This window comes from Pteropus vampyrus, unplaced genomic scaffold (assembly GCF_000151845.1).
Source record: "Pteropus vampyrus isolate Shadow unplaced genomic scaffold, Pvam_2.0 Scaffold19, whole genome shotgun sequence".
NCBI lineage: Eukaryota > Metazoa > Chordata > Mammalia > Chiroptera > Pteropodidae > Pteropus > Pteropus vampyrus.
Window position 1 is genome coordinate 7028014 of NW_011888800.1, and position 19198 is coordinate 7047211.

A 19198-nucleotide genomic window follows, 5' to 3' on the forward strand; every position below is an offset into this window, starting at 1 on the left:
TATTACCAGGAAGTCCACTTTTTTGGTAGAGAGAGGTTTTGGTTTGGTTTCTTTCCACTACCACCCCCAGTTTTACTGAGATAAAATTAATATATAACATTGTGTAAGTTTAAAGTATATGACGTGATGATTTAAGCATATACTATGAAATAACTACCACAATAAGGGTAGTTAACACAGCTATCAGCTCACAGTTATTTTGTGTGTATGTGTGTGGTGAGAACTTTTAAGATCTACTCTCTTAGCAACTTTCAAGTATCCAATACTTATCTATAACACCATGCTGTATGTTAGATTCACAGAACTTATTTATCTTATAACTGGAAGTTTGTACCTTTGACCATCTTCGCTCATTTCCCCTATTCCCCCAACCCTAGCAACTACCAATTTACTCTCTGTTTCTATTAGTTTGTTTTTTTCTGATTCTCCATATAAGTGCCTTTCTCTATATTTGTCTTTCTCTGTCTGACTTATTTTACTTAGCATAATGCCCTCCAGGTTCATCTATGTTGTCACATATGGCAGGATATCTTTCTTTTTATGGCTAAATAATACTCCATTGTATACATATGCCACATTTTCTTTATCCATCTATCTATCCATGGACACTTCGGTTGTTTCCATGTCTTGGCTATTTAAATAATGCTGCAACAGGAACACAAGAATGCAGATATCTCTTTGAGATCTTGTTTTTGTTTCCTTCAGATATATACTTAGAAGTAGAACTGCTGGATCATATGGCAGTTCTACTTTTAATATTTTGAGGAATCTCCATATTGTTTCCCATAGCAGCTCTACCAATTTACATCCCCATCAATAGGATACAAGAGTTTGCTTCACATCCTAACCAACCCTTATTATTTCTTGTATTTTTTATCCTAATAGGTGTGAGGTGATACCTCGTTGTGGTTTTGATTTACATTTCTCTGATGGAAAAATGTCTACTCAGGTCATTTGCCCATTTTTAAATTGGATTATTATTTTTTCTTTATTGCTATTGAATTGTATGAATTCCTTATATATTTTGGATATTAACCCCTTATCAGATATATGGCTTGCAAATATTTTCTCCCATTACATGAGTTGTGTTTTCATTTTATTGATCCTCTTTTGCTGTGCAGAAGCTTTTTAGTTTGATATAGTCCGATTTGCTTATTTTTGCTTTTGTTGCTTGTAGAGGTTTGTTTTAAGTAATTTGCATTTGTGCTGCTAACTCAAACCTAGTCATGTAAAAGCTAAAGTTTACCTAGAAAGTGCATGGAACAAGAGAGAGGCAATTCAATCCTTGAGCAAAACTGGGCTTAATACCTCCATTCCTTTCCTTAAAGAAGGCAAACATTCCAGAGGGAGTAGTTCAGGAGGGCAGATTGCCAATACTAATAAAAAATATTCTCTCAGTAGGTGGAGGTAGTTCCTGACTCAAAGGATAGAAGACATTGGTTGAGGATTCAGCCTGTTTTCTTGCCTCCGCCTCTTAAATACTGATGCTGCTGAGTGTGATCCAAAAGTGGCTACCCAACCTCTAGCTATGCAAGACTCACTACAAACTTCTTTTGATATAATGGTAACCCACACCAGACATATCCCAGGTCCAGGAAAATAAAAACAATGTCTCAGAAACCTGCTATAGAAAGCTACCAACCAGGTAGGAAAGATGAGAAACTCCTCGTATATCTAAGGCGAGAGAACAGAGGTGGAAAAGAAGATCTCAAGCAGTCCGTGAGATAGCAGTGATGATTATAAGCGAACCTATAAAAAGACAGAAACTCTTTTCTTTGGAAAAGAATAAATTGAGTACTAAAAGAGTGAAAGACATTACAAACAAGTTATAGAACGGCAACATAAAGAAAGCAATTAAAATAAATTTACCAATGAATCTACAATTATTTCAAAATAAGAAGTTCTTAAAAAACTATCTTTTACCTGAAGCCAACATAGTTTCCCATGACGACACACATTAGCTCCTTCTGCTGCCACACTCAGGACACTTTGCTTCTTGATGTGGAGCATCTGAAAAAAAAGAAGCAAATAAAATTCTCCAAGGAATTAATTTTGCAATTATGACATCATGAATGGCACAAGTAAAATGATTAGCAATAAACAAAGTGGATCATATTTTTTTAATTCACAAAATCTGACTAATCCAAAATAAGAGTCTGCTTAACACACACACACACACACACACACACACACACACACACACACACACCCCCATACTGAACACTTCTGATCCTCTTTTAGTTTTTGCAAAATTATTCCACAACCAGAAAATAATTCATATCCCAAATGCTAATAAGAATTGAAAACTCAGGTACCTTTTGTTACTACTGATGCTACAAAGAAAGATTTCTAGTCTTTATGACCAGATTCCTCATGCAAAAAACAGTACCCTAGCACAGGGCAATTTACTGTACCTGAAGGGAACTCACATAGTGGTTGAGGCTCACAGCATCTATTGTTCAGAATCAGAGAAACGAGAATTCAACAGGTCTCTTAAAGTTTTGGATTCATTAAATTACTCAAAAACTGAAAGGGTGGTATCCCAGGAACACATGCTGGTTCACTGATTTCAAAACATTACAAAATTCTGAGATCCTTAATCTACAACTAGGAAAATATCTACATGATACAAGATTCTCTTTATTTTACAGGTAGGTAAATTACCCTACAATACAAGCACATAGTAACTTACACAAACACAATATCTTCCTTCAGAGAGCATAAGGTGTTTTACTTTCTGAGTATGTTTTATCACTGATACAAAAAAAAAGGGGCGGGGGGAGGGATTGAATTTCAGTCCCATCCTCAATCAACAACAAAAAGGCTGCAAAAGTAGGACCAAAAGCTGTATTTCCCTATTGATAAGAATCTCAACTACCTCTTTGAATTTCCAAAGCAAAAGTTTTTATCCCATTGTTTTGTTGTTGTTGTCATGGGTCCTTTAAAGAATCTGTTGATAGATAAAGAATTCTTGTAACTTAATTTAAAAGTGGGCAAAAAAATAAACATTTCTCTGAAGAAGCCAATAAGCACATGAAGAGATCCTCGATATTATTAGCTATCAGTGAAATGCAAATTGAAGCCACAGTGAGGCACCATTTCACACCACTAGGATGGCTATAATCAAAATGACAGATAACAACAAGTGTAGGTTAAGAATGTGGAGAAACTGGAACCCTCATATCCTGCTGGTGGAAATGTAAAATGGTACAGCAGCTTTGAAAAACAGTATGACCAATCCTCAAAAATTAAACATAGAGTTATTACATGACCCAGCAATTCCATTCTCAGGTAATCTATCCAAGAGAAATGAAAACTTATGTCCACACAAAAACTTGTACATGAATGTTCATAGCAGCATTATTCATAATAGCCCCAAGTAGAAACAACCCAAATGTCCATCAAATGGTGAAAGGATAAATGAAATGTGATATATCCATAGAAGGGAATAGTTGGCAATAAAAATAAGTGAAATACTGATACGAGCTATAATATAGATGAACTTTGAAAATGTTATGCTAAGCAAAAGAAGCCAGTCACAAATGACCATGTATGGCACAATCCTATTTATGTGAAATGTCCTAAACGGGCAAATCCATAGATGCAGAAAATAGTTTAGTGGTTTCCAGGGGTTGGGGGGCTGGAGAGGGGTTAGAGGTGATGGCTAAGGAAGATGGGGATTCTTTTTGGGGTATTGAAAATGTTCTAAAATTCATGGTGAAGATGGATATATAACTCTGTGAATGTGCTAAACACCAGTAAATTGTACATTTTATTTATGTTTTTCTGATGCTCCATCACCGCAAATATTTTATTTTTTAAAAGTTGTTGTTTCTCACAAGTTTTCAGTTTTTTCCATTTCTTTATTTCTTAAATATAAAAAAGTTAGACATTTATCCAATCCACGAAGTGATCCCCCTGATTACTCTAGCACCTACCTAGCACTACACACAACCATTACAATAATGTTGACTATACATTTTAAATTGGTGAATTTTATGGTATGTGAATTATATCTCAATAAAGTTGTTTTATAGTAGAATCTGTTGAAAGCTAACTCTCCCTTAAAAAAAATACATCCATGCACACACGTGCATAAGCTGACATCTAAACAGAAAGCTTAATGACTCCCCTGAATTCCATCTGTGTACTGTACCCTAGGCTGAATAGTTACTGCCATGTCTCAAATTAATATATCATTATAGAGAAATTGCCTAATAAAGCATCTAGAATGGTCTTTTTAAAATATAAGTAAAAGAATTTCTGACTCTCCTCTAAAAGTTCCAATGGCTGTCCTTCTCACTCAAGTCAAACTCAAAATCCTTATAATGTCTAAAAAGCTCTATCTGATCTGCCTCCTGTTACCTTTCATTTCCTATCACTCTCTTCACTGTAGTTCTACCACACGTACCTTCCTGCTGTGCCTTTACACAGCCAAATGTGTTTCAGCCTCAGGGCTTTGGCACTTGTTTATTATAACTTCTTTAAGTTCTTTACCTAGATAGCCACAAAGCTAGCTCCCTTATTTCTTTCAGGTCTGTGTTCCAAAGTCACCTCTTCACAGAGGTTTTCTCTGTCTATCCTATGTAAAATAGAAACTCCCTGTCACTCTATTCACCATACCACACTTTATTTTCGTTCAGAGCACTTATCATCAGCTGATATACAATTATTTGTTTGTTTTCTTGCATTAAAATGTAAGCTCCTTGAGGGCTAGAACTTTGTCTGGATTACTGTTTTACCAGACCTCAGAACAATATCTGGCATATAGTAGGCACTGAAATATTTTGTTGAAGTATTAGGAAAAACATCACTGATCTTATAATGACAGAGAAATTTGTGAGCCATAGACATGATACCAATATGCAGACAATACTGGGAATGATTTAGGGCAATACTTACAGCAGCACCAAACTTTTGCTGGAACTGATCAATGACTGTGTATGTCACCTCCTCTTCCTCTACAGGAGAATGATGGTATTAGATATATTCGTCTTCCTTGACAAAAGAATAATCCTACTAAGTTTAGCCATATTCATAAGTGCCTACTCTTGTGCAACTCAGATATCTAATGTTATTTCATTATCGTCTGTATCAGCACATCATACAGTGAACATTATTAGTATCCTGTTTGTCAACTGAGAAGAAACAAAAACCCTACCAATGAAAATCTTATAAATTGGACTATATACTCATTTTCTGTTATAATCCAGTAATGTTTCCCTCCTTATAGGTTTATGTCTTGAGTACTTTAAGACATACATTTTTTAAAAGCATATTCATAGTAAAAAATAATAGTTTAAAATAAATTAGTCCTGGAGATGGGCCAATGTCCATACTTTTGGAATTATCTGGGTCCTGAAAGTTAATTACTTAACTTAAAAGATTAAAGGTATAGCATAACATACAGTTCTTCATCTCCCAATCTCTAAAACTTTTAAGTGGAATAGGACACAGTCCATGTACCTCTTTCTATTCATACTCATTCTCTTAGTGATCTATCTCATTTAGTCTCAAGGCTTTAGATGTGATCTATAGGCTAACTCTTGAATTTATATCTCCATCTCAGACCTTTATCCTCAACTCTAGGTTTACATTAAACCTTTGGTTGACCTAAACTAAACTCTTAAATAACTTCCCAAAACCTTTTGCACCTACAGTCTTTCCCATCTCAGTTTAATAGCAACTCCATACTTCAGGCTGCTCAGGCCCAAACTCCTGAAGTCACCTGTAGTTCCTCTCTTTCTCTCACACCCACATCTAATCTGGCAGTACATCGTATATGCTCTAACTCAACATATATCCAGAATTCCACCAATTGTTACCAACCGTATTGCCACAACTAGGGTCCAGTCCCAAAATAGTCATTCATCTTAAAATTATTTCAGTAGCCTCCTAATAGATATTCATGTTTTTATCTTTTCCCTCCTTTCATTATCTATACAATATCCAGAGTGATCATGTTAAAACAGAAGTCAGATTATGTTGCTTTTCTGCTCAAAGTTCTCCAAAGGGAAATAGAATTTTAAAAAAACACCATTTATAATAGTATAAAAATATGGAATACTTAGGGATAAATATGGCAAAAGATGTGGAAGACATATGCTGAGAACTACAAAATATTGCTGAGAAATTAAAGATCTAAATAAATGGAGAGATAGACTGGGTTAATGTATTGTAATAATCAATATTGTTAAGATGCCAATATTGGGGAAATGCAAAAACAAACAAACAAACAAACAAACAATAACCAAAAAAACAGAATAGCCAAAAGAACTCTGAAAAAGAATAAAGTTTGAGAACTAAAACCACCGGATTTCAAGCATAAATCAACAGTAAACACAAGTATATTATTGGTGTAAAGACAGAAAAAATAGGTCAATGTAACAGAATAGAGTGTCTAGAAATAAACCTACACATATATGGACAACTGATTTTTGACAAAAGTACAAATGTAACTGAGTGGAGACTATATCTTCTTTTCAACAAATGGTGCTGGAACAACTGGATATCCATATGCAAAAAAAAAAAAAAAAAATTTAACTAAAAATGGACAATAGACCTAAACGTGAAACCTAAAACTATGAAACATCTAGAAGAAAACATAGGAGAAAATCTTCGTCAGGAAAAAATCTGAGTTAGGAAAAAATTTCTTAGTTATCACATCAAAAATACAATCCATAAAAGAAAAAATTTAATAAATTATACTTCATCAAAATTAAAAAGGTCTGCTCTTTGAGAGATACTTTAAGATAACGAAAAGCCAAACCACAGACTCAGAGAAAATATTTGCAAAGAGTTTATCTGAAAAAAGACTTGTATCCAGAATATATAAAGAACTCCCGAATGAATAATAATAATACAATAAGAAAATAAGCAAAAGATATGAACGGACATTTCACCAAAGATATTCAGATGGCAAATAAGCACATGAAAAGATTCTCAACATTCTTAGTCATTAGAAAAGAAGATAAATCCCAAATACTCTCCAGTGGCTTCTCTTCTCACTTCAGAGTAAAAGCCGAAGTCCCTTCAATGACCTACAATGTCCCCTATAATTCACTGACCCCACTTCATTTCCTTCTTGCTCCAACGACACTGATCTCCTTGCTGTTATGTCAAGATCCTGACATGTTCCTATCTCAAAACCTGTGTATTTGTTCTTTTTTCTGCCTAAAAAACATTTCCTACAGATATCCATGCAGCTCCATCCCATTCAAATGTCACCACTTCAGTGAGGCCTGTCCTAGATGCTCTAAACTATAAAGCCACCCCCTCCACAGACTTCTTTTTTTCCCTTCATCGCATTTGGCACTAGCATAACACATAGTTCTTCATCTCTCAACCTCTAAAACTTTCGAGTGGTAGAGGACACAGTCCATGTACCAGAAGATCACTCTGGATATTGTAGATACTGAAAGGAGGGAAAGGGTAAAAACAGGAATATCTGTTAGGAGGCTACTGAAATACTTTTAATTTATCTTATTTAATTTTTTAGTGTCTGTTTCCTACACTAGCACTCAATGAAGGCATGAATACCATATCTTAGTATCTCCAATGTCTAAATATAGTGTGAACTCGCATATTAAATAAACGGATGACTCATGAAATTTTATATTAATTCAGAGCCTAGAAGCAATAGCTAGCTGAGCATTCCGTACATAATCCTGACTCAAGGTTATGCCAACTCTGAAGAGTTCTGAACCACAATAAAGAAAGCCCAGTACTCACCTGATGGGCTGTACTTGAAGTCATTCAGCAGAGAGGTGGTCGGTGCCTCAGGGGCAGGAGAAGGAGGCTCACATACATTTAGGTCTTCATCTTTCATTTTATCCATGCTAGTTCTTTCTGTATTTAGGCTACACTTACAAAAAACAACACTCAGGTGAAACTGTTCTTTGTTGCTAATGCCATACAGATTTTGTCACACATCAATGATAAGAACTCTGGACCTCATTTCATAGAGAACCCGTTCATCTATTGGTTATATTGATTTGAAAATACTATCTAAAAATGGAAGAAAACATTCATCTATTTCTTCTCATTTCTATTACTTTAGGCCATTTTAGGAATTACCCAGCAAGTGAATTAAAGTTAAGGCTTTCTATCCTAATGTGTACATTGGGGTAACATCATAATTAAGAAATTATTCCAGTATACCTAACCGAAGATGCTTTTTCTCCACCTTGTTCCACTTCATCCAGTAGCTCCACTGTAAAATAAACAAATGGCTTCCAATAGAGTTTCTAATCTGAAAGCAATTAACTACCACCATCTGCCCCCACCCATAATTTGACTGTATTCTATAAACTGTAATTGTAAATAAAATGTTAGTCCACAGAGGCCTTCATCAGCTAGCAATAGAGCAGAAAAGACTATCCAAAGTATTGAAGACTCCTAATATTCTTTTTTCAATTGCAGTTGACATCCAATATTATATTAGTTTCAGGTGTATAGCATAATGGTTACACATTTGTATACAAGGTGATCACCCCCATAAGTCTAGTACCCACATGGCATATATAGTTATTATAATATTGAATATATTCCCTATGCTGTACTTTACATATCATGACTATTTTGTAACTGCAAATTTGTACTTCTTAATCCCTTTGCCTTTTTTCACTAAGTTCCCCTCCCATCTTGGCAACCATCAGTTAGTTCTCTATTTCTGAGTTTGTTTTGTTTGTTCATTTATTTTGTATTTTAGATTCCACATATAAGTGCGATCATATGGTATTTGTCTTTAACTTATTTATAATACCCTCTAAGTCCATCCCAGCTGTCACAAATGGTAAGAATTCATTCTTTTTTATGGCAAAGTAATATTTCATTATATATATGTACCACCTCTTCTTTATCCAATCATCAATTGATGGGCACTTAGACTGTGAAAACTCCTAATATTATATCCCTATGCAGCCTCTCTATGTGGTCATTCAGCAGGATTAGGAACCTCTCTACATGTTCTCTTTACCCTTTTTGTTCCAGGGCACCTTCATAGTCATGCAGATTGGTTCTAGAGATATCTTTTCTTTCCCTATTCATTTCCATCCTAATGCACTTCCCTCACACTATGTACTGTCTGGGGTTTTCTGAAATCACTTACAGACCTGTTCCTTTCACTCTCACGGGCTGGTGCATTAAGAGTTCAGTGACATGAAAGGTAATAAAAGCTAGATTGGAAATCACAAAAGATATGAGAGAAACATTCCACAGAGACTCTGAAACTATTCATTTTTAACCTAGCAGTGAAAGGAATGTAGGGAAATATTGTATGTCATTCATTCTAATATGCACATTTTAAACAGCTCTGAAGTTGGATATAATTAACCATAAGTACACATGAAAATTTAATTAGCAGCTTTTTTTCTTTCTTAGATTGGGAAAAGTAATAGTGTATCTTATAATTAATGGTTTCTTAGATTCAATTAAGTACACTTAGGTACTTTATGCGGGGAAAAAGTCTCTCAGGGGCCACTATGTGTTGAGTCTGGGGCAGAGAAAGTAAAATTCACTAAAAACATTAATTAGTAAATTATTATTCTTCACCTTGATAATTCTTATTCAAGGTGCTTTTCAGGAAGACCCCTCCATGGCTGATTGAGCCACAGGGCAAAGAAGGAAAAGGTCATCGTTTGAACCTAAAAATTATGAACAAAGGCCAAATTCTGAGAAAGAATTTAGGAGGAGATGAAATCCATGAGCACAGATCACAGAGCTAGTCAGCGGTTAGCCTCCTTCTGAGTTAGGGAGACAGTAATAGTGATTCTTTCACTTCTCTATATAAATCCATCGATAGCCTAGTTTTGTGCCAGTCCAGAGTTCTGCTCCTCTGCAAAGGCTAATAGTTAAAACATAATTAAGAATCCCACTACCACCACCACCACCACCACCACCACCAGCATTATCAAAAGTTGTTCAAGGAACAGAGTGTTTACAGTAGTGTACTCTATGAGAAATCAGTTAGATAGTTGTCTGGGCTTGTCTGCCTTGAAGTGAGTCTGGATTGGCAGTCATTAATTTGGTAAGATTTTCATTTCTCCTTAAATTCTACTTCTCTCACAAAACAAAGTAATCTTTCAAGTAGCAGTAATCTCTTACTTATAGGAATTCTTTCCTTTCCTTTCCTCATATCTGCCCCAATGGTAAGACATGCACAGCTCTACAAGGTCCTAGATCTCCTACTCCTTCATCCCTACCCGCTTCATCCCACACTGATCTTTACTCCTCCTTGGAGAGCTTTTTGTTTTTGAGTTCTTGAAAGCAAGAATAGTTCTTGCTCCCAGCCCTTTTTTCTTAGTCCATTTGGCCTGTCTGAAGCACACTGACCAGATGAGCTTCTATATCTACTCTTTTAGGCAAACAATTGGACCTACTCTTGCTAAATGGCTTTGGCTGGTAGAAACAAAGAACATGTCTGCTTCCTGCTATTCCAAAATCTCACAAGCTCTGAAAACCAAAAAATTTTTATAAATCTTTTGGCAGCAAAACCTAAACTGACTTATTATTTATAGTCCTATTTTATTCTACTTAGTATGATTATCCACCCATTTCTCTGTATAAATGTGCTTTATTACAGAGTGCTGCCTAGATCTGCTTGAGGTATTATGTAATATGAACACCATATACCGTGTGTGAGGTTTTCCATAGGTCCAGAACAATTCTGGATGCCAAAATATTTGGCCCCAAGGTTTCAAATAAGTGACTGTGAATGCAGTGTAAACCTGTAGTGTTAAACTCGCTTGCTGAGCAAGACAAATTCCTTTCTGTTCAGATTTCTAACTCTGCCTGCTGGCTTAGTCTCTAGTAACAAGCACCAGCTATCCTCACATTGTAAAACCAAGATGATTAAAATTCTCTAAGACTATTCTACTCATATTATCCACTGAAATAGTAAGATAAGGGTCAATTCTCAAATACCAACTTTAAGAGTTCATAAATGCAATATTAAAGGCAAGGTAGCATCTCATTTTTTTTTTTTTTCCAAATACTGGTATGAGATAGAACAGTGAATTTATTACTACTGGAAATCCCAATAGCAGCATTCAGGGAACATAAAGCTCCTACCATTCAAAATCTCATGCCCAAAAAACATCTTCACTCCTGGGACACTTCGACCAGTCTCCACATTCTTCACTGTTACAGAAAACAATTTATTTGGTTAATAAAAAATAACATTCCCTGAAACTATAAGAAAATATGATGCCTCTCAAAAGTGCCCAAATCTGAGTTTTAGAAAAATCCTCAAATTATTTTCCCCAAGCAAGGAAGAGTCGATAACAAATTGCAAAGCTATAGCTTGGAAATAAGAGGGAACTCCAGAATGTTCCAAGAGAAAATAAAGGGGCAGTAGTAACACACTGGATTTAAACTTCTCCCAAGATTATTCTGAGGCCATTAGGGCTAAGGACTATATCTATTTATTACATTTCCTAGTGTTAACTAAAAATAAATGATTTTTACTCCACCTAACTCCAGAAGGAATTTTAAGGTAGCCAACTACTTCTAGAGTCCACACTGTTTCATGTCATGCTACACGCTCAAAAATACTACCAGGGACAACAATCCAACTCTGTTTCTAACAGCTGAGCATGGTTCCTGACACAGCATTAAAAATTTCAGGCAACTAACTTGAAAATTTATATGCCTCCCACTTAAAAATCTTTCAGGTTGTTCCACATTGCTTTGTACATGCTGCTACTTCTGCTTAAAACAATGATTCTCTCAAAGTGTGGTTCTCCAGCACAGCATCAGCATCACCTGGAAACTTGTTAGAAGAGCAAATATTTGAGCCCCATCCCAGACCCTAAGAATCACAAACTCTCAGAAGGGGCCCAGCATTCTGTGTTTTAACAAGTCTTCCATGTGATTCTGATGCACAGATAAAGTCTGAGAACCACTGGCTTAAAACAACTTTCCCCCTTTTTCCCATTTGGTTAACTTCTACTCATCCGGATGAAGTTCCATCACCAATTCCTCCTTTGGGAAGCCTTCCCCACTGTCCCAACTCTGCCACTCCCAGATCTAAATTAGCTGAATCTTTGTGTTTCCATACTATCTGTGTGTCCCTCTATTAGAGGGGACATCACACTGTGCTATTGTATATCTTTCTACTTGCTTTTCTATCTCCTTACTAGACTACGTTTTTGGAGGACAGGGACCATGTTATTATTTACATCCCTGCTTTATAGCACAGTGCCTGGGATAAAAAATTAACAGTAAATGACTGAATGAATGAATATCGCAAAAGCCTAGTATAATTCAATCACAGCCCACAAAGGTCTCTTTTAACCCATACCATGGCTTAACAATAACACTAATTTCTCAAAGGCCATTTATACATGTTTCAATTGTGAGCTTGAAAATTTATCATGCCAGGAAAACAACTATCATAACAAGTCAATATTTGAGCTGAATAAAACCTATATATTGAAACTTCAAGGTGAACATGTGGAGGAGGGAGGAGAGTGGCACACCCAGACAGGGCACAGAAACTCCAAGCCTCTTCCCATGTGTCTCATGCTATGCATCTCTTCCACTTGGCTGTTCCTGAGTTGTATCCTTTATAATGAATTCGAATTGAAGCTGGGACGTGTAAAGGCTGCCTTGTGACCATGAGGATAACAGATGGTCACTGAGGTGGCAGAGCAGGAGCACAAAACACCTGGTCTCTCTTGGCATCTTTGAGCCACTTCACTATTCCTTAGCAGTCTACCTCTGGGACTTCCTTTTGCATGAGAAAAATTAACTCCTTACCGTATTTGTGGATTTGTCTGCTGAAGCCGAAAGCAAGTCTAGAACCTAATACAGTGATTATTTTTAATTTCAAGGTGCACATGGAGAGAAATTAAAAGAAGTAACCCAATTTAAAAAATTCTACTGAATTTTGAAATTCAATATTGAAAATTTCCACTATCATATAAGTAAAACTATAAATGTGGGGACAAGCTAGCACAGCAGCCATGTTGCTCTGCTAAGGAAAAGAGCATTCTTACCTTCCTCCCACCTCTTCCCTAAAATAGGAATAATGCCTCCTTACCAGTTGCTAATGGAGCACACAGCCATCACCCAAACTCAGTTATTAACCTCTTAAAAGGCAGAAGATTATGAAAAATAAAATGAGACCTTTCTTCAGGACAACAATCTTGTTAGGGTCCACATGCTGGAGCACTCCCTCAAAGATGCCACAAACCAATGTGAGTTTCACCCTTCTCCACAAAATCTGATTCAGGAAGTGGTAGTCACTGCTGGGATCCATGCTTTTAAATTCTAAAAGCAGTCTTCAAATAATCTTCTTTAAGTATCCAAACACTTGACAATAAAACAGATCTATGGTTTTTAAAGTATTTGGGGGGGAGGGGTAGTGGGGCTATTTACCCTTTCCCCATACCTGGAAGGAAGAAGAAAAATAAAAACATGAGAGTAACTAAGTTTTATTCATCTTTTTAGAATGATAAAAGAAAAGGATCATTGCAAGTACCAACTCTAATTTATACATGAGAAACTGAAAACCGGAAGACTTCAGGCAAGGTAGGTTTGACTTCTTGGTCTATAAAATAGGGTAATACCACCTTTCTTTCCTTAGCTAAATGAACAAGCAGAATATTTAGAGGCTTTTTAATGGCACATACATATATCTTTTTAACACCAACCAAAAAACAACTAAACAAATTTAAAAAATGGATACTGGCAAAACACTTGCTAATACATGCTGCAACAAATTGTTTACCCAAAAATGTCTGGGATCTAACCTCTTCTGGATCTGGCCTCTTCTAGATTAGTAACATTTCCAGAGTTTGACATTGTTACCAAGCGAAGAGTAAGTGATTTAGGACTATCACAAGTTATGCATTACCAATCCAACTTCCATGGCATTGCAAGGGCCCCTTCACCCAACTCTGACCACAGCTCAGGGACCAGGCTGCTGTAGTATCATCAACTAGTCATGTGCAATCTGACAGATTAAACTGCCACATGCCATACAGTGGTTTTGTAAAATTCAACTGTTTTTGTAAAAATGATGTGTGCTCTTTATAAAGAATGATAACAATGTAGAAATGTACAAATATTTTACCTTGTAGAAATAACTATCGTTCATAGTAGATATACATATTCTTTAGTATACTACTGTAATTTAAAAGATGAATGCTTTTTTAAAAGTATTTTAGAACAATCCTGTTATTTGGGTGTCCTTATAGTCAGAATCCCAGATAAATGTTCCTCTACAGTGGTTTAAATGTAAAAGCTGCTTGTCTTTGCCACAATAGAAATAGTCAACCAGTGAATTTTGCAACTTACTTTAACTATAAAACACTGATGAAATAATGAGGCCTAATTCAACTAGGAAGGTGAGAAGTTACACAGCATTTTAGCCAGATAAATAATGTATATTTTTATATTTTAAGGTCTAGCAAATGGTTGCACAAATGTTATTTGCTGCCTATAACAACCATCACCTAATTTACAGATGTAGAAACTGAGGCCTAAAGATTAAAGAAATCTGCCTAAAGTCACACATTTAGAAAGTAATGAAACCCGAATTAAAAACAGGCCTCTACTGGAGGGTACGTACAGTCCAGAGCAAGACCAAGTGTTACGTATCCAGAGAGAACATCAAACAAACAAGTCACCAGAGCACCTGAGAAAATAATTCTTTTTAGTTCAAGTCAGTTCAACAAGCAAAAGGGGAATTTTTACAGAAGCAATAGAGTATATAAAACTGGAAAAAACAGCCCTTAATAGAGGGTAAAAATAATTTATATTTAAAAAAATATAAGAAATAAAAGTCTGTGAAATGCTTGGGCAGTAAGGATATTTAAGAAATGTTAAATCAGAAAAACATTAACAAAGCAAAGAAAGCTTTGACTGAGGACAGCTGCAAATGGTTAAGATTCAAGATTAGGAAGGAAAAAAGTAAGGTAAGGATCTGGACATGGGCTTCAAGGCAGACTCAAAAAAGGGACATTGATGTCGCAAACATCAAGGTTTTTCTACCATACTCATTTCGGAAGATGAAGATACTCCTGTGGCACATGTCACACTGCATATGAAGGCAGACGTCATCGGTAGGTCCGACATAAGCACATCAATCACAAAAACAACTCGGTGAGACTAGGACCTCAGTCTCATGCTAAGCAGCAGTCAAAGCCTTACGTCAAGCTTTAAACTAGTAACCTAAGTTGGCTCCGGCAGCTTGCTAAGAAAGTCCCCTAGTGTTTAGGAACTAAGTGATGGTGGTCAGAACTTGTTTCGTCCATATCTCAAACCGGTTCTGTACAAAAGGTTAATATCGAGGGACGGGGAAGGAGTGTAAAGGCATTGAAGCTACAGGAATAGAACTGGTTCACCTGAGAGGGTGTACTAATTTAACGAGTGGATTTAAACGTTTTCAGGAAAACACACAAAAATATGCCACAAGGTAAAATGCAAAATTCCCCATTTTTAAAGCAAAATAAGACACTTCAAATAAATGGTGGGCCATACGCTAGGAATTCACTCTCCTCTGCCGTCAGGTTTTTTTTTTTTTTTTCCCGAAGGAAGTTTGGGAAATCCTGTCTCAATTTCGGCCGAATGGTGAGTTCCTCGAGCTTCAGCGAAACTAAAAACTAAAAACTAAAAACTAAAAACTAAAAAGAGGGCCTGCTGTTAAGAAAAACTCTCAGCCAGTTCCAAGCTCGCGGTGGCGGTTATCAAAGGACTAGAGAAAAGTACGCACGGCTGAGGACCGCACAGCTGAGCGGAGGCAGCCCGACAGTTTCCAGAGATACCAATCGTCGCGCGACCTCGACTTCTGAGCGCCCCCTGTGGCCGGAAGGAGAGAGGAACGCCAGGAAAAATGAGGAGGTGCAACTCCCAGCATGCTGTTCCCAGGAGGAACACCCTAGAGTTCCCCGCAGCGACGTTTTGTCTACTTACTTTTATTATTTCTCTGAGCAATCCGTTCCTCCCGGACAGTGGGATTTCTAGTGTTAGAGTTCTGTGAGAAACTGCTTGGCTACACTGCCAGCCACAGGTTAGTTTGTTGCAAAAACGGTGAGTCAATGGCGTTGCCCTTTTAATTGCGGTCACTACGGCCAGAGTGGCATTGCCCTTTTAAGGCCGGTTGCATCACGGTTCCGGAGGCGTGGTCCGTCTTTAGCAAGACCCAGCCTGGCGCTGGGCTGATTCATTCCGGGGCTGGAGCTGGGGTAGCCGACGTCGCCTCCTGCGCTGGGCTCAGCCTCGCTTCTAATTGGCCACCTTCGGGGCCGCCCTCCTGCGCGCACCAGCCGTGGGTTCCCTCCGCGGTCCGCACTGGTAAAGCTATCCTCCTCCTTCTTGACCCCTGGCGGTTCCTCCCTCCCTTCCTTCCCTCCCGCTGCCGCCGTCGCTTCTGGCACCACTGCTCCCGGAGGAGCCTTCCGGCTGGGTGATGGGGTCTCGGGCCTCCACGTTACTGCGGGATGAAGAGCTCGAAGAGATCAAGAAGGAGACTGGCTGTGAGTTCGGGTGGGGGGTAGTAACGCGGTCGAGCGCCTCCGGTTGGCTTCAAGACGAGGGCGGCGGTCACTAAGATGTGTAGCTGGGGTTGCGGAGGTCCTGGGCAGCCTCCAGCGCTGGGGCTTCGGGGCCAAGGGCTGGAAGACCTGTTCCAGCTAAAGCTACCTGGACAGGGGTTCTAACTCTTTATAGGGCTGTCCTTCGCCTCAAAAGCGGGAGTCGCGACCACCCTAAAGCAGACACTGCTTTCTCTTCTTCCTGCTCATGAAAGCCCCTCAACCGATCTTTTTTCTTTTATCTTTACTCTCATCAACCTCAAATTCAGGAACTCTGGATGGACTCTATAGAAAACATAATCCATTATTGTGACATTTCTGGGCAAGGACTTAAAAACATTGACATCTGAGGGAAATCACAAATTCTTGCCACAATTGGAAAAACAAACACAGAAAGTAAACTTGTGTAGTAAAACTTTGGAAGACGTGACCTGGTGACAGGAGACCTTTAAAGAATCAGGGGTCTGCGAGTAAAAGACTTCTGAACTTGTGAAAAAGCAGATACCTTAACCACCCGTTTTTACTTACACTGAGGATGCTTGCTGTTCTAATTTCACATATATTGATTTCTACTGTGCTGGTGTACTTTATGCAGTCGTTATGGAAATTGGATGTGCTCCAGCGATCTCAGTGTGAATTTGTACTAGGAACTGATTCTTTTCCTCATTAACCTGAACCAAGGGGCAACAGGGCTTTGGGAATCCAGAAGCTCTGTAAAACAGCATTAGATACATTTATATAGCCCTTGATAATGCGTACAATATTTTCTCTTGGTAATTCAACACATGTATTTTACATGAGTTACGTAAGCATCTGAGATTTTTTTTTTTTTCATGATACCTGTCTTTGATTATTAGGTGACCAGTAAGTAACTCGGTGGCCTATATGCAGATAATATTGAAAGATGCTGGGAGAACTACAGAATTACTCAGGCAGTGGTGGCTTGAGATAAATTAAATGCTTTCCTGTGCTTTCTGACAAATTCAACTTTCTAGAACGTTCTAGTTGGAAGGGATGTTATCTGGCTCCATTCTTTGTCAGAGTGATTTACTGCTTTCAGCATACCCTAACATATGGCCATTAAGCCTCTCCATAAAGACCTTTAATGGTAATGAGATCAACACCTACCAACGCAGTCTCTTTCATGATTTTAAATGAATGAGTTAGCAGTTTATAATGTGCAGTATTTGGCCATTTGACCTTATGGTCTATTTATGACATTTTAACTCAAAGAGTAGAAATATAGGCAGTTTGGATTTAGTAAGCATTTTACTACATTTTGTGGCCATGACTCCTGGCCACACTTGTAAATATAAGAACTACGTTAGGTCTAAGGTGACACCAGAGTTAAAGCATTTGTGCCTAAAATTAAAAGTCACGTTAATGATGAAGTGTAAACCACAGTGAGGTTGGGAAAAAGCTATATTTGTTTCAAGATGAAGGGACCAGTAATCTCATTCTGATTTATTTACATTTGACCAAGTAAAAAAGGACTGGATTGCTATAGGACTCTGGGTTATTTTACTGTGTAACTTGTGGACACATAGAATTAAGTATTGCTCAAGAGTTGTTTTCCTAGTTCTCCCAAATGAATCAAGCCTGAGGGAGATTCTTAACCATAACCAGTGCAAATGTATGTGTACTGAGCCAGAAAACCTAATGAAACAAGTGCTCATTGAATTTTTGCAATGTCTGTGTTCACTACTATGCTGATACTCAAAGCGGATGGTGACAAAAGACACCCACAACTCGGTAATGGAGATAATCCTGGAAGAGTTAGGATTAGCATCACAACGTAAGGTAACTGAAATTGTGTTGCACCCCACCTGCAGAACTCAGAGAAGACAGAGGCCTTGTGGGGGCTGGTCTTGTGGAGGACAGGAATCCAGCCTTGATACAAGCATGAACAGATTAGAATTGGATAAATTAGGGTATTATGGGTAGTTTCTAGGAGCATTGCCCCCTAGCCTGGTACACAGTCATTCCTCCACCCTGGGAGTTGAGCCATCAGTTTATCCCATCAGTAGAATTGATTTTTACTTTATTTTTTTAATAATGTTTTTATTTTTCAATTACAGTTGACATACATTATCATATTAGTTTTTGTTGTACATCATAGTGATTAGACGTTTATAAAACTCACAAGTTATCGCCCTGATAAGTCTAGTACCCATCTGACACCATACATAGTTATTACAATATTATTGCAGAGTTGATTTTTAAAGTAGTAATTTTAGCATGATGCAAAAGGTTTAGAAGAATAAAAACATACCTGAGGGTGGAGCAGAGAGATGGAATTTGTCCTATTTTCATCTGCTTCTTTTTCCATTAAGAGTTTGGGGAACTATCAATCAGAAACTTCAAATTAAGAGCAAGTATAATAGTTCACTACTCCCTTTGCCAGTAAGAAAGTGCAGCATAATTGAGGAAGACTGACTTTACATTCAATATGAAAGCTTTGCATTGCAATTGATGATTATATTTATACATTTTTCACAAGTCTAAACTGATTGGAATTTATGCATCACTAGTTTAGCTGGTATTTGAAATTTAATCTCTAAATGATTCTAGGAAAGTAATTCTAGGTAATAATTACTTGTAAGTCTCAATTTCATCATCTATAAATGGGAATAATAGTACCTACTTTATAAGATTCTCAC

At 37.4% G+C, this 19198-nt stretch overlaps 2 protein-coding genes across 9 annotated transcripts in view; one reads left to right on the forward strand and one right to left on the reverse strand.

Moving 5' to 3' along the window:
* Window positions 1-16122, reverse strand: part of EXD1 (exonuclease 3'-5' domain containing 1) — a 27585-nt gene extending 11463 nt beyond the window's left edge. The window contains exons 1-9 of one of the 8 annotated variants that reach the window (XM_011354937.2): window positions 15919-16122; window positions 15719-15804; window positions 15487-15601; window positions 13129-13314; window positions 11071-11139; window positions 8161-8212; window positions 7732-7859; window positions 4903-4961; window positions 1924-2010 (exon numbers count right to left, since the gene is read on the reverse strand). In XM_011354937.2, the coding sequence (XP_011353239.1) occupies window positions 1924-2010; window positions 4903-4961; window positions 7732-7859; window positions 8161-8212; window positions 11071-11139; window positions 13129-13261 (528 nt within the window). In that variant the 5' untranslated portion in view covers window positions 13262-13314; window positions 15487-15601; window positions 15719-15804; window positions 15919-16122. The other 7 variants (XM_011354936.2, XM_023527768.1, XM_011354938.2 and 4 more) reach the window with 7 other exon arrangements.
* Window positions 16123-16213: 91 nt separating this feature from the next.
* CHP1 (calcineurin like EF-hand protein 1) overlaps window positions 16214-19198 on the forward strand; it is a 36680-nt gene continuing 33695 nt past the window's right edge. Inside the window, exon 1 of the mRNA XM_011354940.2 lies at window positions 16214-16481. Coding sequence (XP_011353242.1) covers window positions 16415-16481 — 67 coding nt within the window. The 5' untranslated portion in view covers window positions 16214-16414. The remainder of the gene's footprint in view (window positions 16482-19198) is intronic.